Raw genomic sequence first — 17,814 nt, forward strand, 5'->3', positions numbered from 1 at the left:
ATCTCGAAGATGCCCGAGTTATCTGTGTCACCTTCAGCGGCACTCGACTCCCAGAATTTGTTATCTTGAATCGCGAAATCAAAGAGGTGAAACCCCGAATTCGCCCTGTTTTACAATGCAAAAATTGCCTGCGTTATAATCACACAGCGGGCCAATGCAGATCTCGAGCAATTTGTGGACATTGTGGGTCGGACCGACATGAAGGACCATGTCTCACACGCCCCAGATGCATTAACTGCAAACAGGCCCATTCAGCCAATGATAAAACCTGTACCAAATGGCAAGAGGCAACTGACATCCAAAACCGTATGGCAATCGACAACATCTCCTTTTTTGAGGCTAAGCATAGAATTCAAGGAACATACATTGCGCCAATAACTAAAGCAGAAGTGCTGCACTCGTTACACGACCCCCGGGCATACCCGTTACTAAAAACGCCGACCCCTAACACGCCTACGAAACCTGCCTTACCCATAAACGCGAGACGCCAGTCCTTCCGACAAGCTATCCTCGCCCCTCCAGCCCATACGCCTGAACCCCTACCTACCTTCGTACAACCAGAATATGACTCGCACCACAAACCCCGGAACAAGAAACCGCATAATCCTATGCGCAAACAAACTCGCAACTATTCATCTAGTAGCTCAGCCACAGAGGAAGATATTTGTGCATCCTTGCCGGTGGGGAAGCGGGCGTTTCCCAATGCCCCCCCACCATTGCCGATACAACATCGAGCCACCCCGGTTCGGTTAACCACAAAAGGGTCCTCACAACCCTCAACCTCTGCACAAATAACAAGGGAGCAAACTCAAATTTACAACTCGCTATTAGCAATAATTCCCAACCTGTGGGACGCAGTGCGGGACACAACACATAACCACCGTCGAATTCAATTAATACATCAAATCCAAGCCTTAACATCCAACCTTCTGGCGATACTAGAAGCCACACCTTGACAGAACCAGGTTTCCAACAGATACCAGAAATGGAAATAATCGTTCAATGGAATGTCAATAGTTTCTCTGCAAGAAAATTGGAACTGATAGACTTAATTGCCGACTATCAACCCCAAATTCTATGTTTACAGGAAGTTAAGGGTACCAAACATGAAAAATATCGCCTCGCGCATTATAATTTATACGGTACCCCAACCACCAATAGGGGAACTGTCATATTTGTACATGAACAAATACAACATACAGAGGTACCGATTCCGAATGACATAAGACTAGTACAAGATTTTCAAGCAGAAATTGTAGCCATTCGCGCTTCCATATTCCTCCGAACTTTCACGGTAATATCGATATACATCCCCTCCCATCCCAACTCCCAACGCATAAGCTCAAGAGACCTCCAAGAACTGAGACAACACGTTCCGGGACCTATTGCCTTACTAGGTGACTTTAACGGGCATCATTCAACGTGGGGAAACCCACATGATGACAGACTCAGTAAAGTATTAGACACATGGATTACCGAGAACAATCTCATCATCAGTAATGATGGAACCCCCACCCACTTCCCTCTAAACGGGAATCACCCCTCTTGCATCGATCTGACGATAACGTCCCCGGAAATATTCACCCAGTTCTCGTGGGATAAAGAAGAAGATTTACGGGGCAGCGATCACGCACCCATTTTATTAATCAGACGTCATTCTCCGTCCCGACACTCAAACTTGACAAACAGGCAGACTCCCCCAGTGCGGAGATGGACTAAGGCTTCCATTAACTGGGAGGCGTTCAAAGACACGTTCACAAGGATATATATACCAATCTTATCATTCCGAAATATCCATGTAGCTTACGATAATCTCATCGACACGATCACGGTCGCCATGGATTACAGCGCAACACGCACCCGCTTTCGTCCCTCGCCCAGATATCCATCCATCAGTTGGTGGACGCGAGAATGCGAAACCATTAAAATCAGGAAAAGATATCAACTTCGCACATATGAACGATACCGTACTCGTGCTAATTTGCTTGAACTAAAACGCTTGCAAGCGAAAGCCAAAAAAATATATCTCCAGGCGAAGAGAGCAGCATGGCAACATTTTTGCAACACATTAGATCGCAGTGACAGTCTAAGCTCCATTTGGCACAAATTTAATACCCTTCGTAAACCAACCCAAAGTAAGGTAAAAACGATTGACCGAACCTGGGAAAATGACTTCATTTCTTTCTTAACACCCTCTTCGGTTAGCTTTGGTTACAAACACGACGAAAGATTACATGCCTCATTCACAGATGACTTTCCTGCGGTAACCGCATTAGAACTCATCAATACTCTGGACTCACTCAAAAATACCGCACCGGGATATGACGGCATTACATATGACGTCCTTCGCCACTTGCCGGAAGAAGGTCTTCAAACCATTGTCAGAATATATAATGAAATATACCATACAGGCATTATCCCATCAACTTGGAACAACCATATCGTAATTCCTATCCTCAAACCATCCAAACCCCGCAACAACGCACACTCGTATCGCCCCATTGTCTTAATTCCGGTAATAACTAAACTTTTTGAAAAAACCTTACAATATCGAATAAACTGGGCCCTCGAAAAAAACAGTTTTTCCCCCCAACACAAATGGGATTCCGGATCAACTATGGCAGTCAGGATGCCGTATCCACACTAACTTTAGCAATTCAAAATAGTCAGATACCTAAAGATTATTGTTTTAGCCTGTTCACAGATATAGAGAAAGCATACGATTCCGTTCATATACCAATACTCTGCAATGTCTTAGAAAAATTACAGATCCACCCTTCGGTTGTTAATATCATATGGAACTTATATAATGAACGAAATCTTGTCTTTTGGTTCGACGATCGAGTAGACGGGACCCGCAAAGTTCGAACCGGCATCCCACAGGGATCCCCCCTCAGTCCCTTACTTTTCAACATATATACTCAACACATCCACCACTTAGATCTCGCTGATTTTAAAATATTACAATATGCAGATGATTTATGCTGTTATAAACAAACATCGGACGCCACCCAAGGCATACTGGCTCTAAATCGAGCTATCACAGTACTTCGGGATAATCTCTGGAGTATAGGACTAACTTTTTCACCCCCCAAATCTAACATAATAATTTTCAATTCTCGACAACCCCTTTCCTATCCCAACAATATCTCACGTATACAAAACATACCTCTTGTAGAATCCTATAAATATCTCGGAGTTGTTTTTGACAGAAAATTAACGTGGAGACCTCACATAGCATACCTCAAAGCAAAGGGAAAAAAAATTATTAACATATTACGAAGTATAGCCACCACTAAGTAGGGGAGTCATCCATACATCATGTTACTATTTTATAAAAATTGCTTTCGTTCCCTATACGATTACGCAGCCCCAGTATATGGCGGGGCGAATATAAAACTCCTGAATTCGTTAGATATATTGCAAAGACAGACATTACGCACTTGTCTCGGATTAATGCCTTCAAGTCCTAATGTGAGTGTATATCTCGAGAGCAACGAACAATCACTCACACAAAGACGGAAAAAACTCGCTGTAAAATTTTTACTTAAAACATGGGATACTCACCCACACCCTTTCAATAGAGAATTCGCCATCCAACGACAATGGGAGATCGAAAAGAGCATCGATCATTCCAACCCCCGATATTTTTTCTTATACTGTTATTTTATAGATACCGAGGCATACCAGCTGTCCTTTACCCACGATCACCCACTTATATACCAACTAAAAATCCCCATAGAGCCAAACCTAGATCTCCACTACGTCGACCGTGGGGCACATGGAAATTATCAAGAAAGATGGCCGGAGGCTACACTAATATATACGGACGGATCAAAAGACGATACCGATGTCGGTTCTGCATTTTATATCCCGTCCACGAATATCATTAGACAATTTAAACTACCTCCCGACGCGTCAATTTTTTCGGCGGAATGCTACGCAATTTATAGAGCATTACTTCATATCCTAACATCGGGCATTCCGCAGTCTCTTATCCTGACAGACGCCCTGAGCGTGCTCCAAACGTTGTCCAGAGCTGGCAACGCAGCCCACAAACTTACTATCTTTCCTTATCTTATTCAAAGTGCAGCGTTACGACTTCGACAACGGGGACAGAAAGTAACCTTCACCTACATTAAGGCCCATACCAATCAAAACAAATCCCAAGATTTAGTAGATAACTACGCAAAACAAGCTCGGTCACTTTTACACGCAACTCCCTTACGATTACCTTATACAGACTTGCTCCCCCGAGTAAAAATGAAAATACAACATGAATGGGATGAATGGTGTACCCATGAAATCCAAACCACAACAACCTACAAGTGGAATGCGAATATCGGTACAAAACAACCTTGGTATCAATCTCTGAATCTACCTCGGGCAGTGATCGTGTTCACCTTGAGAATGCGCACGGGTCACGTACTCGTGAATCAACATTTGGCGAGAATACACGCGGTACCCTCAACTTCCTGCCAATGCGGAGAACCCAGCCAAACAATAACGCATCTGATTTTCCAATGCCCCTTACGACAAGTTCATCGGGAAACGTTCTACAAAACCCTACTTCGATTAGATGTTCCATTTCCGGTGTCAATCTCCACCTTAATAAGCCAGCCTCGAGCTCCCACTATGTGGGCGCTATATAGCTTCGCACGGAAACACAACATCGCCATGTAAACAAACAAAACAAAAAACAAACGTCAACAAGGAAATCTGCAGTGTAACATACCCTACAGGATACCCCCCTTAGTGAAAATCACGAGTGAAAGTGAAAGTGAATTGTGAAAGTGCCATAAGGATTACCGAGGAAGAAGACACGAAGAAGTAGGAACACATCAATCAGTCCCGCTGGCTCGAAATCGCAAAGGATAGGCGGTGTGAGCCAAGAAACAGCAAGCAAGCAAGCAAGCTTGCCTAGTTATTTTCTACTAGCACGGGAACTATTTTTAACCATTTTTTATTATTATTTAATACTATATTTTATTTGTTTTATTTTTTACATCACTGTTCTATACTTTTGGATAATTACTAGGGTCAAGTGGTGAAGAAGTATTCATCTTACATCTCGTTCGTTCGTGTTTACATTCATGTTCGTCTAGGTTTCTGTCAAGTCTATGGATCCAGCAGACTACGTATACGTAACGCGAGTACTAACAGACGTTGGCAGATGGTCAGTTTTGTTGATTTGGCTTTTATTATTATACAGAGAGGAGACGTAATTTATAATTGCTTATGTAATGTAGATTTTTATGTCGTATAGCAAAGAAAATAACCATGCTCTTAGAATCAATTACACGGTGCAATAGTATTATGGACAAAATGAGAGGATGTTTGACAGCTTCTCAATATTGATACATTTTTATGTTATCTCTTTTTATAAGTTCTTTTTGACAATTACTTCACTATTTAATAAATCGCACAGGTAAATTTCTCGTATCGGACAAACGGCCAATGGCACAAGATAGTGTGGCTAAAATTATAGTGTGGCTAAAATTACATTAAAAAAATAAACGTACATCATATTTCGTGCCATCAGTTTAAATTTTGACCAAAACATAACGAGTGAAGTAACACACAAGTTTGTAGAAGCCTTTCACCCTTCATTTCTGGTATATCAGTATCATCTATGTACTGTATATCAGTATATTAAACTTTTTGTAAGAAAAGAAAAAAACGCACTTCTTGCAGCTGAAATTTTATACACATGGCATCTCCTGCAAACTACATGTCAGTACCAGATGTCACCACAATTACACCTATAAGCAGCTTGAAAAAGACATACGTATATTCAAGTTCTACAAATGTCAAACATTAATTCATGATTATTTCTAAATACTCTCCTCATAATCTGGAAAAATCTTGTAAGAGTTATCCAGTATATGAAGAATCGACCATCATTTTAGTGGCAATGTTTTATGGTAACTACTACTTACAGGGTGTTCAGCCTAAAACTATACTGTCAAATGAATTAATTTTAGTTTCTAGTGCTGTTGCTTTTGGGTAGTGTCCTCATGAGGCAGGAATTGTTTTCATCGAACTGTGTGCTGATTTCAACCAAATTTTTTATTGCTAGGTTAATCACTTGGTAGAAATTAAAATAATGTTGAATTTAAAGAAACAAAGGTCCAAGTTCCTTTTGTTTTATTGCGATTTCATCATGCTACGAATGCAATTTTTACATGGTTCGATTTCCATGTTCGTCTGTTAACACATACTCCGGAGTTTTAGTGATTACTTAAGGTTTTGTTCAATATATGCTTTCGTGGTTAGGTTAGGCAGGTTAGGTTTGGTTCCCTTAGCATTAAAATAAAGTCCCTAAATGCATTCTACTAAGGTTCCGATTTATTTCTACATTCATTCCCACGCTTCTACGATATTTACTGTCGCTTGTCGACGGAGAATATCTTGTCCATGAGAAGTGCGTAAGGTAATTTTCAAGTTGTTTTTTCAACATAAATACCTTTTTTGAGTCCAAACAGTGCCCGTTACTTTAAGGAAGGTTCAAATTTCGTGTGACAATGATTTCCAAAATTCTACGATAATTAGTCTTTGTGCTAGGAGAAATCATAAAACAATCGGAACCGTTACCGAAACAAAAGCAGTAGAATTGATAACAGGAATAGCTTTCGTCATGCTAGGCTTACTACACTATTGGAAAGTTCTCTTTGCTACTGGTATTCGTACTTATATCACACAAGGCATTTTTTTTTTCAATTTTTACCTTTTATTCTTGTTTTATTTCTAATATTGTAAAACAAAATTTTGAACCCTGGCAGTAAAGTAAATTGCAAAAATGTACAATTTTCGGTAACAGTTTGATATAGGCAAAACACATTTCTTCAATTTTACAGAAGAAAGTACTTACGAAACTGAGTTTCTGTAGACTTTTGAAAGGTCGTGGAAGTGTTTTCTCCCTTCATTCAATTTATTCGGCCGGTAAAACATGTATTTTTCGACATTAATGTCTCTGCGATGCACAAAAGCTCTTGCCTCCATTACCTTCGACTATGTGAACCAAATGTTCCATGTGTTCGATGCCGTAACACCTGGTCAGTGTTTCCAATGACGCCATTGTTTTCCCAGAACATACAATTTTAACTCTATTTGCCTAACCTAACAGAACCTAACGTAACCTTGCCGTGGGGCTATTTATGAATGGTTTGTGGGGCTATGCGTGCATGGTTCGTGGGGTTTTGGAACCTGGAAAAAAAATACAAAATCTGTAACACGAAAGTAGGAATTTTTCGGTTAAGAAGGTTTGAAACACTGCATACCCACAGATGATAGACAACGCCAGTCAAGATTTGCCCGCCATATTGCATGTAACTAAAGCAAGAAAGCAATGATCAATAAATACTCGTAATGTGAAAAATTACAATTATTTCAGTGAAAAAAGCAAAATCCCACCTTAAATAATGTTTCGCAATGCATAATAGGTAAATACGAATGTAAAAATGATGAAATGAACAAGTGAAATGTGTTTTGCCTATATCAAACTGGTAACCAATTTTCTATGTTCTGCATAATATTTAGATGTATTTCATGATGTCTTTTGTTTCCAGATCTTATTAAGTTGGATGCAGCATTGAGAAGAATCTCTCAAGATGGAGGACTTATTGTCTCAGATCATAAAAGATGCATCCAGCAGTAAATTATCAGCATTGCGACAGGCTGCTCAGGATGCATTACGTACGTTTGACATTCATTTGTTTTCAATTTGTGATTAGTCTATTTGTATGTTTCAAGTTATGAAGTAAGTCTTTTAGTAGGCAATGTTAAATGGACATTGTCTAGTGTTTTTAACTATACTTATTTTAACACTACATTTTGAGAGAGAGAGAGAGCACATCTTCTCTCATCTTCAAGTGAACAAATTTATTTTTGCAGGTGGTGGCAGATCAAACCTAGAATAGACTTGTGATTTTACAACAAATCCGGTGTGCTAACTCCAGTAAATCACAAGTTTGTTATAAGTTTGATTCTCACCATTGGCAAAAAAAGAAATGCATTTGTTTCATACATACATGCATAACAGTAGAGTCACTAGACAATGGATAATGACCAGTTAACATTGCGTGCCAATAAGGAACCATTGTTATTAACGTTCAGAGAAATATGCCTCCACGATGCCGTAGTGGTAATGTTGTCGCCTTGTAATCAAGGGATCCCGTGTTCAAGTCACATAATGGTTCAGGTGGTGTGAATTGGTCTTTTCACGCACTATGGTTCCAGTCCTAGGTCAGATTCCAGCTGGACAAATAAACTGGTTTTCCCTCGCAGCTATCCAAATGTGTCGCATTACAACAAAAAAGCTTTAATCTGTAAAGGAAAAATTGGGTGCCTCCAGGATCACTCAGCAACTCAACATTGTTGAGTAGCAAGGACCCTGGAGGCGCTTGCTACCTGGTTGTTGAGAAGGAGCGACCACAGCTTCACTCAACATAAAAATTCCCTCGCTACCTGCGGTCAACAGTCTGCAAGTCTGTGGTCGTCTGCTAGTTGCAACATGGCGCAGTGGAACTAAGATGCATGGAGTAAAAAGTATATACTTGCAAGTTTGATTACGTAGGCCAAGCACACTATTAGGCCGCGCATCCGATAGACTTAAATAGTAATAACTTTTTCGCCACTATATTCTCGGAGAATGAGTCATCTGTCAACAGATAATTATGACTGGCTTCAACTGAGGTATATTTCAAAATACCAACCAAGTAACGCAGTTAAAAAATGTAATGAACCTAGGTACTGCTCACAACATTGTTTTTTGGCAAAACGGGTGAGCATGCTCTTGCAAACACGTGTCCAGCTTGAGGACGAGAGCACCTTTTATCTCGCTATCTAAGTTCCAGGTTCGAGTTCCGGTATAGGCATGGATGTCATTTGATTGATTTAATTTATTAACTTTGCATTTTTGCCACTTTGGGTTAATCGCGAGAAGATGAGGATGAGTGATTTGATGAAGGAACACTCACAAGGAACAGCATGCCTAAGCCGGGATTCGAACCTGGAACCCCTGGAATCGTGGCACGATGTGTTAACCACTCCGGGATGTTTTTTGTGAATGTCCCTTCTTCAAGTACGTGTCCAGCTTATTTCTGCAAGAAATATTGGCATCAAGTATCGAGGCTATTTCCTGTGAGAAATACATACTTTTCAAGGGAGCGTAATATCAAGAAATGTACCGTTTAAGAAGTGTGATATTTGAAAATTCATTGCAAGGAGGGTGGTATTACAATAACTTAACGATGATTATGCAAAGTTAATCATAAAGACAACTAACAATATTGTGGCATATTCATGTATAAACGCCAGTTCGTACGTGTTTATTTATATTACTTTAATTTACATTTTTTTTTTGCAACTCCACAAGCATAAACAGTAATTCATAATTCAAACTATATCAAACATTATTGCGTGAAAACAACGCAATTTGTTATGGACACAACACCGTTATACAATTTTGCACACTCACTGTTTAACATTTCTGTTCGTAAGCGGACCTCCGTGGCATACTACGACACCAGGGTCATGGGTTTGAATCCCAACCTGAGCATTCTTTGTGAGTGTCCTTTCATCAATTTCATCATATCATCACTCATCCTCATCTTCGCGATTAGCCTCCCCGATGGCGTAGTTGTAGGGTCGTCGCCTTGTAAACAAGGGGTCCCGGGTTTGATACCCGGTGGAAGCACATAGTGTTTCGGATCCCACTTTAAGCTGTAGGTCCAGTCCCGATTAGCCTTACTGTGCATAAAGTGAACTTAAAAAATCAACTCAAACAAACAAACTCTTCGCGATTAGCCAAAAGTACAGAAAAGCGACGATAAAAGAAATTCATATCAAATTACTGTTCTCAAGTCGTATTTATTATTGTCCTATTAACAATGGTTGATTGATTGTTTTATTTTACTTCACTTTCGTGCCACTTTTGGCTAAATTGTGAAGATGGGATGAGTGATGATATGATGAAATCGATGAATGGACACTTGCAAACATTCATGCCCAGGCCGGGATTCGGACCCAGGACCCCTGGCATCATAGCACGATGTGATAACCACTCCACCACTGGGTCCCCGGCCTATTAACAATGGCATGAGGAATAATGATCCCATCCCAAAGCACATTCTCGAAATTAATCTTTCTTTCACTTACAGTGTAGCGTATGTTATAAGTGTTTTAACAAAGGTTTACAACCAATAACAATAAGGTCACCCACACAAAAAGCAGAGTGTTGCGTCAAACTTGCGCTCCTATACGAAAATAATATTTAATTTAAACATTTATATCCTTAAATAAAACTGGCCACAACCTTTCTACACTCAACGTCACTCCTCCATGGTTATTATGTATTATTTTGGAGAAAGAAAATTGCAACCACAGAGAAATTGTTGTAACCAAAGCTCTCAAATTAGGAATATAACATTTCCCCCCAATTGTATTTCTAGACACAGATCTATATCTACTCATGTTTTATTTTGAGATTTACCACACACTTTCTTTTTGAAAATAGCATCCATATATATGTCATTACATCGATTCATAATCCATGAATAGTACCACCGTGTTCAACAGCCCAACACACCCTGTCATTTTCCCTGCAGACACCACAAGGCAACACAATGCGATTTTCAATTGTTATCGGGTGGAACTTCGCTACTTCTCAACTCCAGGCAAGGCCATAAAAGTGTGTGACGTAGCAGGTCAACATTTGCTACTATGTTGAGCAATCCTGGAGGTGCCCATTGATGCACACCAGAAGGATTTTATTGCTTTCTGTTACTTGTGGTGTTATACTACAAGACTAGGCTACAAGGCCCTAATAGGGCCTCCCCAATGGCAAAGAAGTAACGTCTTTGGCTTGTAATCGTGGGGTCCCGGTTTCAATACCTGGTGGAGGCACAAGTGGTCCAATCCTGATTAGCATTCTTTTCTCAGGAGAAAAGTTTTTATGCTTCCCCCCAGGTGACTCGAACCTGCGCGCGCTCCATAGCTGGAGACTTGCCAGGATGAGAGGCTGGAAGAACAAAACCTATTTCATATTATTCAGCAACATTCTTGACTAGATATTTTGTGCAAAAATTTTTGCACATTTTATTTTTCTTTATTTATTTTCAGCAATGTTGAAAAAATCCATTCATTTGATTAGCATACACAGTTAAAGATTTCTAATTTATATTTGAATGGCTTATTGCAGAAAGGGACCTGAGTCACTTTTGCACAATTCTGAGAAAAACAAGAAAAATTGTATAATATAGATAGTGTAAGAAAGAAATGTGCCATTGTTGGCTCAAATATTCAGCATAAAGAAAAGTTAATTTTGCAACCCTCAATGCGCCCCTCTGCAGTATGCTGCTAGAGACAGTGGAGATGAAAAGGTTAACTCCGATACCTCAAAAATGTGACTCAGGTCACTTTCTGCAATAAGCCATTCATTTGTATATTAGTATTCAGTGGCAGTGATTAGGATGGGGGCGAGGGGGCTGCACCCCCCACACTTTTTACCACTTTTGCTCTCGCAGTATGTTAAACCTTATGTACCAAGGAAAAGTAAACTGTCTTTGCCCCCGAGATTTGTCACCTTTCCTTCCCAGTTTTGGAACCCAATTGCCGCCACTATTAGTACTGGGTGTGTAATAAGTAGTTACACGATCATGGTTTCAATTTACCACAGTGTTATTGCAAGGGTAAAGAAAAATATGCATTGTGGCTAATGTTCATGATACTTAGAGTCCTCAAAAGTGCCACCTGGCATTTTTGCATACTCTGCAAAACACCCACACTCCAGAAGTATTGGTTAATATCAATGTTTAAATTGCAAATAATACTTTACAATACTGACACATTGGAACCATCTCAGCCCTAGTAATAACATTCGATTCAAATTAATGGAATCTCATTTTAGATTGTAATTTATTTTTTATTTATTGTAACAGAATTTCTGGAATCTCAGCAAGGTCTGCTAAGAAACCAACCTTATGAGCTACGAAGCAAGTGTCTGTATGCCTTTCAGCTGGCTCTAGAAACAAAAAGAAGCAAATTTGTCAACTATGGAATTACAGGTCTACAGGTATGTTGTTATAATGATGTTATTGTATGTCTTGAAATAAACGGAATGATCTTAATAATATAGTAAGATATTGATGTACTTTCATATTTGTGTTTCTTCAGTGTTTCATTTTTATAATTATTTCCTGAATGATATAAAGCTTTATAATTAATGCTCAATGGGAGATCAAATAAAGAGGGGACATTTAAAAAAGAGAGAAACTAGCTTATTTTGGTTTTAATGAAAATTTTGATTATTGCAACTTTAGCATCAGTTACATTTTCTTGAATTAAATTTCCCATGAATAATTTATTAAATACGGAGAAACTAGTACTCACTTTTATATGCGAAGCTGTTTTTTCTTTTTTGATTAATTTTAGTGGCCACTGCCACCATCCTCGTTAGAACTTGCTGTACTATTGCTTGGCATGTGTCTTTTGTTTGTAGTTCTCTGGCTGCCGCTAGGTGCGCTGTTGTTAACTGTGCGTCTCGGTCTGTGTTGTCTGCTATTTCCGGGCGATAACTGTTGTAGTAGGGGAATCCAAGTGTGGTGCGCTTGCCCACTATCGATGTTTAGCTCGTGCAGGAAGTGCATTATGGCATGTGTTTCCTTGATTTTGGTGTCTATGAGCATGTGGGCAGTGTGTTTGACTTGAACCTTTTGAATTTTATGGCTATTCTATTTGATATGTTTAGCAAGACCAGTAGTGGGTTGGGCTTTTTTCGCATCTGCTAGGTGCTGCTGGATTATTTCATTGACAGATCTGATGGACCTGCCGATGTAATGTGCCTTGCATTCACACACTGCATCGTATACATCTGGGTTATCAAGGGGGGAGAGGAGTTTGTGTTTGTTCAGTTTATCAGCTATTTTGGAATTGGGTTTGTGCGCTACTTTGATCCCATATGGGAGAAGGGTTTTGGATATGCGGTTGGAAGTGATGGGATGGTAGGGGAAGGCAAACCATTTATATTGGCCGCTGGAGGTTGACAAAACGAACCAGTTCGTAATCATGCACAAAGGCGATTACTCTACGAAAGTAATAGATAAACTAAACAGTGACTCGTACAGTGTCATCAAAAAGAACCCCACAGACAGGTACAATAGAATTGTGAAAAATGCAGTGAAATCTAGTGTCATACTCAGTGAACAAGACCACAAATTCTTTTTCAACCCCCACCCTTCACCTGCCATTGCCTATGGCATTCCCAAAACTCATAAACCTGGAATCCCCATGCGCCTTATAATAGCTGGCTTCAATTACTCCACGGTCCACCTAACAAACTGGCTAAAAAACAAAATATCTCAATTCAACCACAAGCTAACATATGTGTTCCGCAACAGTGCCGATGCTAAAAATCTGGCGACTCAATAGTGCAAGCTGACAGTGCAAAATTAGCCAGCATTGATATAGTAGATATGTACAGTTCAATCCCCATAAACCTAACGCTGCGTTCAGTTGAAAGATGGCTGCCAACAAACAGAATCCCTGCTCTAGAGGTTCAAGAGATAACCAGGCTATTGGAAATTTGTCTAAAACACACCTACTTTCAGTTTGAGGCTAAATTCTACAATCAATCCAAGGGCCTTGCGGTGGGCAATCCGGTATCAGCTCCTTTAGCCAACATCGTCATGCACCTGGCTGAAAAAGAGATACTCCACACTCCAGAACTACAATAAATCCGATATGGAAGATACGCATGACACAATAGTTGTATACAAAAAGACAGAAGAACTCAACCTTCTAGTGAACAAGCTAAATAGCATCCACCCCAGGCTCAACTTCACCATAGAACAAGAAAAACATGGTAAAATCAACTTCCTGGACATCACCATCAGCCATGCAGTTAACAAATTCACAACCACTGTCTGCAGAAAACCGGATGCAGGCAACCAGTACATACATGCTCTCTCTAGCCACCCCCCCCCCCCCACCAAGCAAAAAGCCAATGTGTAGCTGAATTTTTATCGACGAGCCTTCCCCTATTGTTGCAGAGAAGAGGATCTACAACAGGAGATAGCATGGCTACACTGAAGCACAACTTTCCACTTGGTGCAGTAAAGCGGAAATACAGGTCAGACACCCTAACCAACCACAATCAACCCATCTGCAAGCAACCCATTCACAATCAACCTCCAGCAGCCAATATAAATGGTTTGCCTTCCCCTACCATCCCACCACTTCCAACCGCATATCCAAAACCCTTCTCCCATATGGGATCAAAGTAGCGCACAAACCCATTCCAAAATAGCTGATAAACTGAACAAACACAAACGGTACTTCCTCTCCCCCCTTGATAACCCAGATGTATACGATGCAGTGTGTGAATGCAAGGCACATTACATTGGCAGGTCCATCAGATCTGTCAATGAAGTAATCCAGCAGCACCTAACAGATGCAAAAAAAGCCCAACCCACTACTGGTCTTGCTAAACATATCAAATAGAATAGCCATAAAATTCAAAAGGTTCAAGTCAAACACACTGCCCACACGCTCATAGACACCAAAATCAAGGAAACACATGCCATAATGCACTTCCTGCACGAGCTAAACATCGATAGTGGGCAAGCGCACCACACTTGGATTCCCCTACTACAACAGTTATCACCCGGAAATAGCAGACGACACAGACTGAGACGCACAGCGCACCTAGCGACAGCCAGAGAACTACAAACAAAAGACACATGCCAAGCAATAGTACAGCAAGTTCCAACGAGGATGGTGGCAGTGGCCACTGAAATTAATCAAAAAAGAAAAAAACAGCTTCACGTATAAAAGTGAGTACTAGTTTCTCCGTATTTATATACTACCGCATCTCTCTTTTCCCAATTATAAATCATTTATTAATAATTTTTCTGGTTTGAACCAAGTTAGATTATATTATCTAAATATTGAGCCATATAAAATATATAATCATATGTGGGTAACTTCTTAAGTCATATAAAATTTCTCTGTTTCTTGTTGTGTGACGTTATTCTAGTCATATTAATTGAATATCAGCTTCAATGTTGCATGAAGAAACCCACCACTAATTTTTTTTAAACATTGATTTAATCCAACTAACTCTGCTTAACATTTCAATTAATGTTGTCAGTGAATTCAGTGATTTGTATTGTGAAATTATAAATATTGATTGATTTGGTTTATTTTACTTCACATTTCTGCCACTTTTGGCTAATTGCAAAGATGAGGATGAGTGATGATGTGATGAAACTGATGAAGAGACACTCAGAAAGAACACCCATGCCCTGGCCGAGATTCGAACCTACAACCTCTGACGTAACATGCTGGGATAACCACTCTACTGCAGAGACCAGCACAAAATTATACATAATAAGCAGGACCACATATTTATGGTGAATAAAATATCAAGATTTCGGTACAAAAATTGTGCACATTTCACAAGCCAAAGCAGTATATAAAATGGCATTTCAGTGTGATAATGGTGAATGTAATCCTACATTTGGTTTCACTAATAAAAATGTCCTTTTTAATAGCACTTTTATGTAAGTATCAGAATATTGAATTTTTTTCTGTGTAAAGAGTCCATTTTTCCCTCAAATTTTTCCAAGAGAAATAATTAATTTTTTATGAGTTGAATTACAGGATAATTCAGACTTCAGAAAGTGTTGTATAAATAAACAAACTCTCAATTTTGTGCTTAAGAGTTGATTTAACATTTTGCGATTCATTTCACATCATTTCATGGCAAAAAAATGGTAGGAAAGTGTATGTAAATTACTGTAGGTCTCGGCAAAATATAATTTAAGAATGTGTTAATTATACCTTATTTGTACGTAATGCATTTACACGTAATTTGGTGTTATACATACTAATTTTCGTAAAATACAGTTCATTTGTACGTAACGAAGGTACAACAATGTCACAGAAATGACAATTTTCAGTTGCTACTGGTTGGTCATGGACAGCACAAAGAGGAAAAGTTACGCACTTGAACAGAAAGTAAAATTTATACAGGAAGTGGGTGCTAATCCACATAAAACTTAAACTGAAATAGCTGCAGATTTAGGCATCGCTTACACCACACTTTGCACAGTCATTAGTAAAAGAAATGTTATTTGAGACTATTTTTTAAAATTGGGTAGTAATACTAAAAAACTATAGTGCATAGCGTAGTATTTCAGTATCACTAATAAAGTGGCAAATGTAAGGTATGTTAACCTTATCCGGGCAAGTTATTTTTGTAATGTGTCCGGGCAAGAAGTGACTGTCGGACACTGCATTGTTTTAAATGGATCTTGCCCTTGTAATGTGAGATTTTTATGTTTCATCGCTGTGGGAACAATGGAGTAACATGATATTTAACCTAATCATCATTGTTATGTCCATAATTCTTGTATTCATCATCATCGTAATTACAAGTAATTTTTGCAGAATAGTACAGACATTCGCTACGAGACTCTGCGGCAAGCATCTCAGCGTCTGCGATTGTCTTTCCCGGTGAACGGGTCCGCGACAGTCGCACGCTACAGTCTGTTTTTTCGCTCTCCCTGCCTTCGCTCTCTTTCCCTTTCTGTTGACGTTGCAGACTGACGTCAGTATAATCCTCCCTCGGAAGTTGTGTTGTGTAGTGTCCGTGTGTTGAAGATTGGCTTAATATGGCACCACAAAAGTTTACATTACAACAAAGGATTTATGTTGTCGAGTGTTACTTTGGAAAGAGGAATTGTGGAGAAGTGTGACGATGTTTTGCAACGAAATTTCCTGGTGTTCCCGTTCCACATAGGACCACTATATTAAACCTCGTAAAAAAGTTTAGAGTAACAGGGTCAGTTCTGAATAAAAGTGGAAAGAAAGACCCACGTGTACTTACTGAGGAAAAACTCGATGAGATAGGACAAAGGTTAGAACAGTCTCCTCGGAAATCTATCCGCCGTCTCTCACAAATGTTTATTAAACATTTGTTAATGCATATTCAAGTAGACTGCTTTACATATCAATTGCACACTGTGTTCGACAGACACTGCTTGCCCGTTTACGTAAATGAAATGGAAAATATATTTTTACGCCTGACATTCTTTATCAAACAAAGTCAAATGTTGTGAAATGAGAAAAAAGAGAGAACAAACAAAGTCAAAAAATATCATGTTTGCAGGAAATATTGTTTGGAGTATGTGACAAAAAATATAAGCAACAGTATCTGATAGACACTGGTTGTCCAGTTAAGGGTTAAGAATTAAACTTTTAGAATTGTTAATTTACCACTTTATGACAGAAATAACCTGTAACTTACATCTTGTTCCTCAAAATAGATACAATTACAGTATTTTAATAATGATATGATGTGCTATCTAAATTTGATTTGTAATCAATTATCAGTTATACGTATTATTTTGTCTTCACCTTGACATACATACATATAACTCAGGTTCTACTGTAGATTGTGCAATGCATAGTTATATGTTAATGTAATGCATTTATCTATTAGTGATATATTTTTTTCCAGTTATACATTTACTGCTTACATGTCAATGCTTCACTGTAAAAGTTACAAATTTTATATAATATATATATATATATATTTTTTTTTTGCACATAGAAGTTGAATTCAGAAATCATATCACTGAACTTTTTTGTAGGATTTTGAATTTTTATTACCTTGAATTTTTGTCCCTCACTAGAAAATTTGCTGTGAAATTGGCAGCAGATGAAATTATTGATTTGTTTTGTATTTTATTTATTGTATTGCTACAGTTGTAGTGTTAATATAGTATATGTAGCATTGTAGTATTGATGTAG

The 17,814-nt window shown here is 39.0% G+C and overlaps 1 protein-coding gene across 3 annotated transcripts in view; it reads left to right on the plus strand.

The window, feature by feature from the left end:
• The first annotated feature begins 5,079 nt into the window (after positions 1–5,079).
• The window catches only part of LOC145997455 (brefeldin A-inhibited guanine nucleotide-exchange protein 3), a 158,830-nt gene continuing 146,095 nt past the window's right edge, over positions 5,080–17,814 (plus strand). For 2 of the 3 annotated variants that reach the window (XM_083134525.1, XM_083134527.1), the window contains exons 1-3: positions 5,080–5,176; positions 7,569–7,695; positions 11,940–12,073. In XM_083134525.1, the coding sequence (XP_082990651.1) occupies positions 7,611–7,695; positions 11,940–12,073 (219 nt within the window). In that variant the 5' untranslated portion in view covers positions 5,080–5,176; positions 7,569–7,610. Of the gene's footprint in view, positions 5,177–5,352; positions 5,429–7,568; positions 7,696–11,939; positions 12,074–17,814 lie in introns of those variants that run through there. The other variant, XM_083134526.1, reaches the window with a different exon arrangement.

Source organism: Lepisma saccharinum, chromosome 13 (genome assembly GCF_977018435.1).
Source record: "Lepisma saccharinum chromosome 13, izLepSacc3.1, whole genome shotgun sequence".
NCBI classification, from domain to species: domain Eukaryota; kingdom Metazoa; phylum Arthropoda; class Insecta; order Zygentoma; family Lepismatidae; genus Lepisma; species Lepisma saccharinum.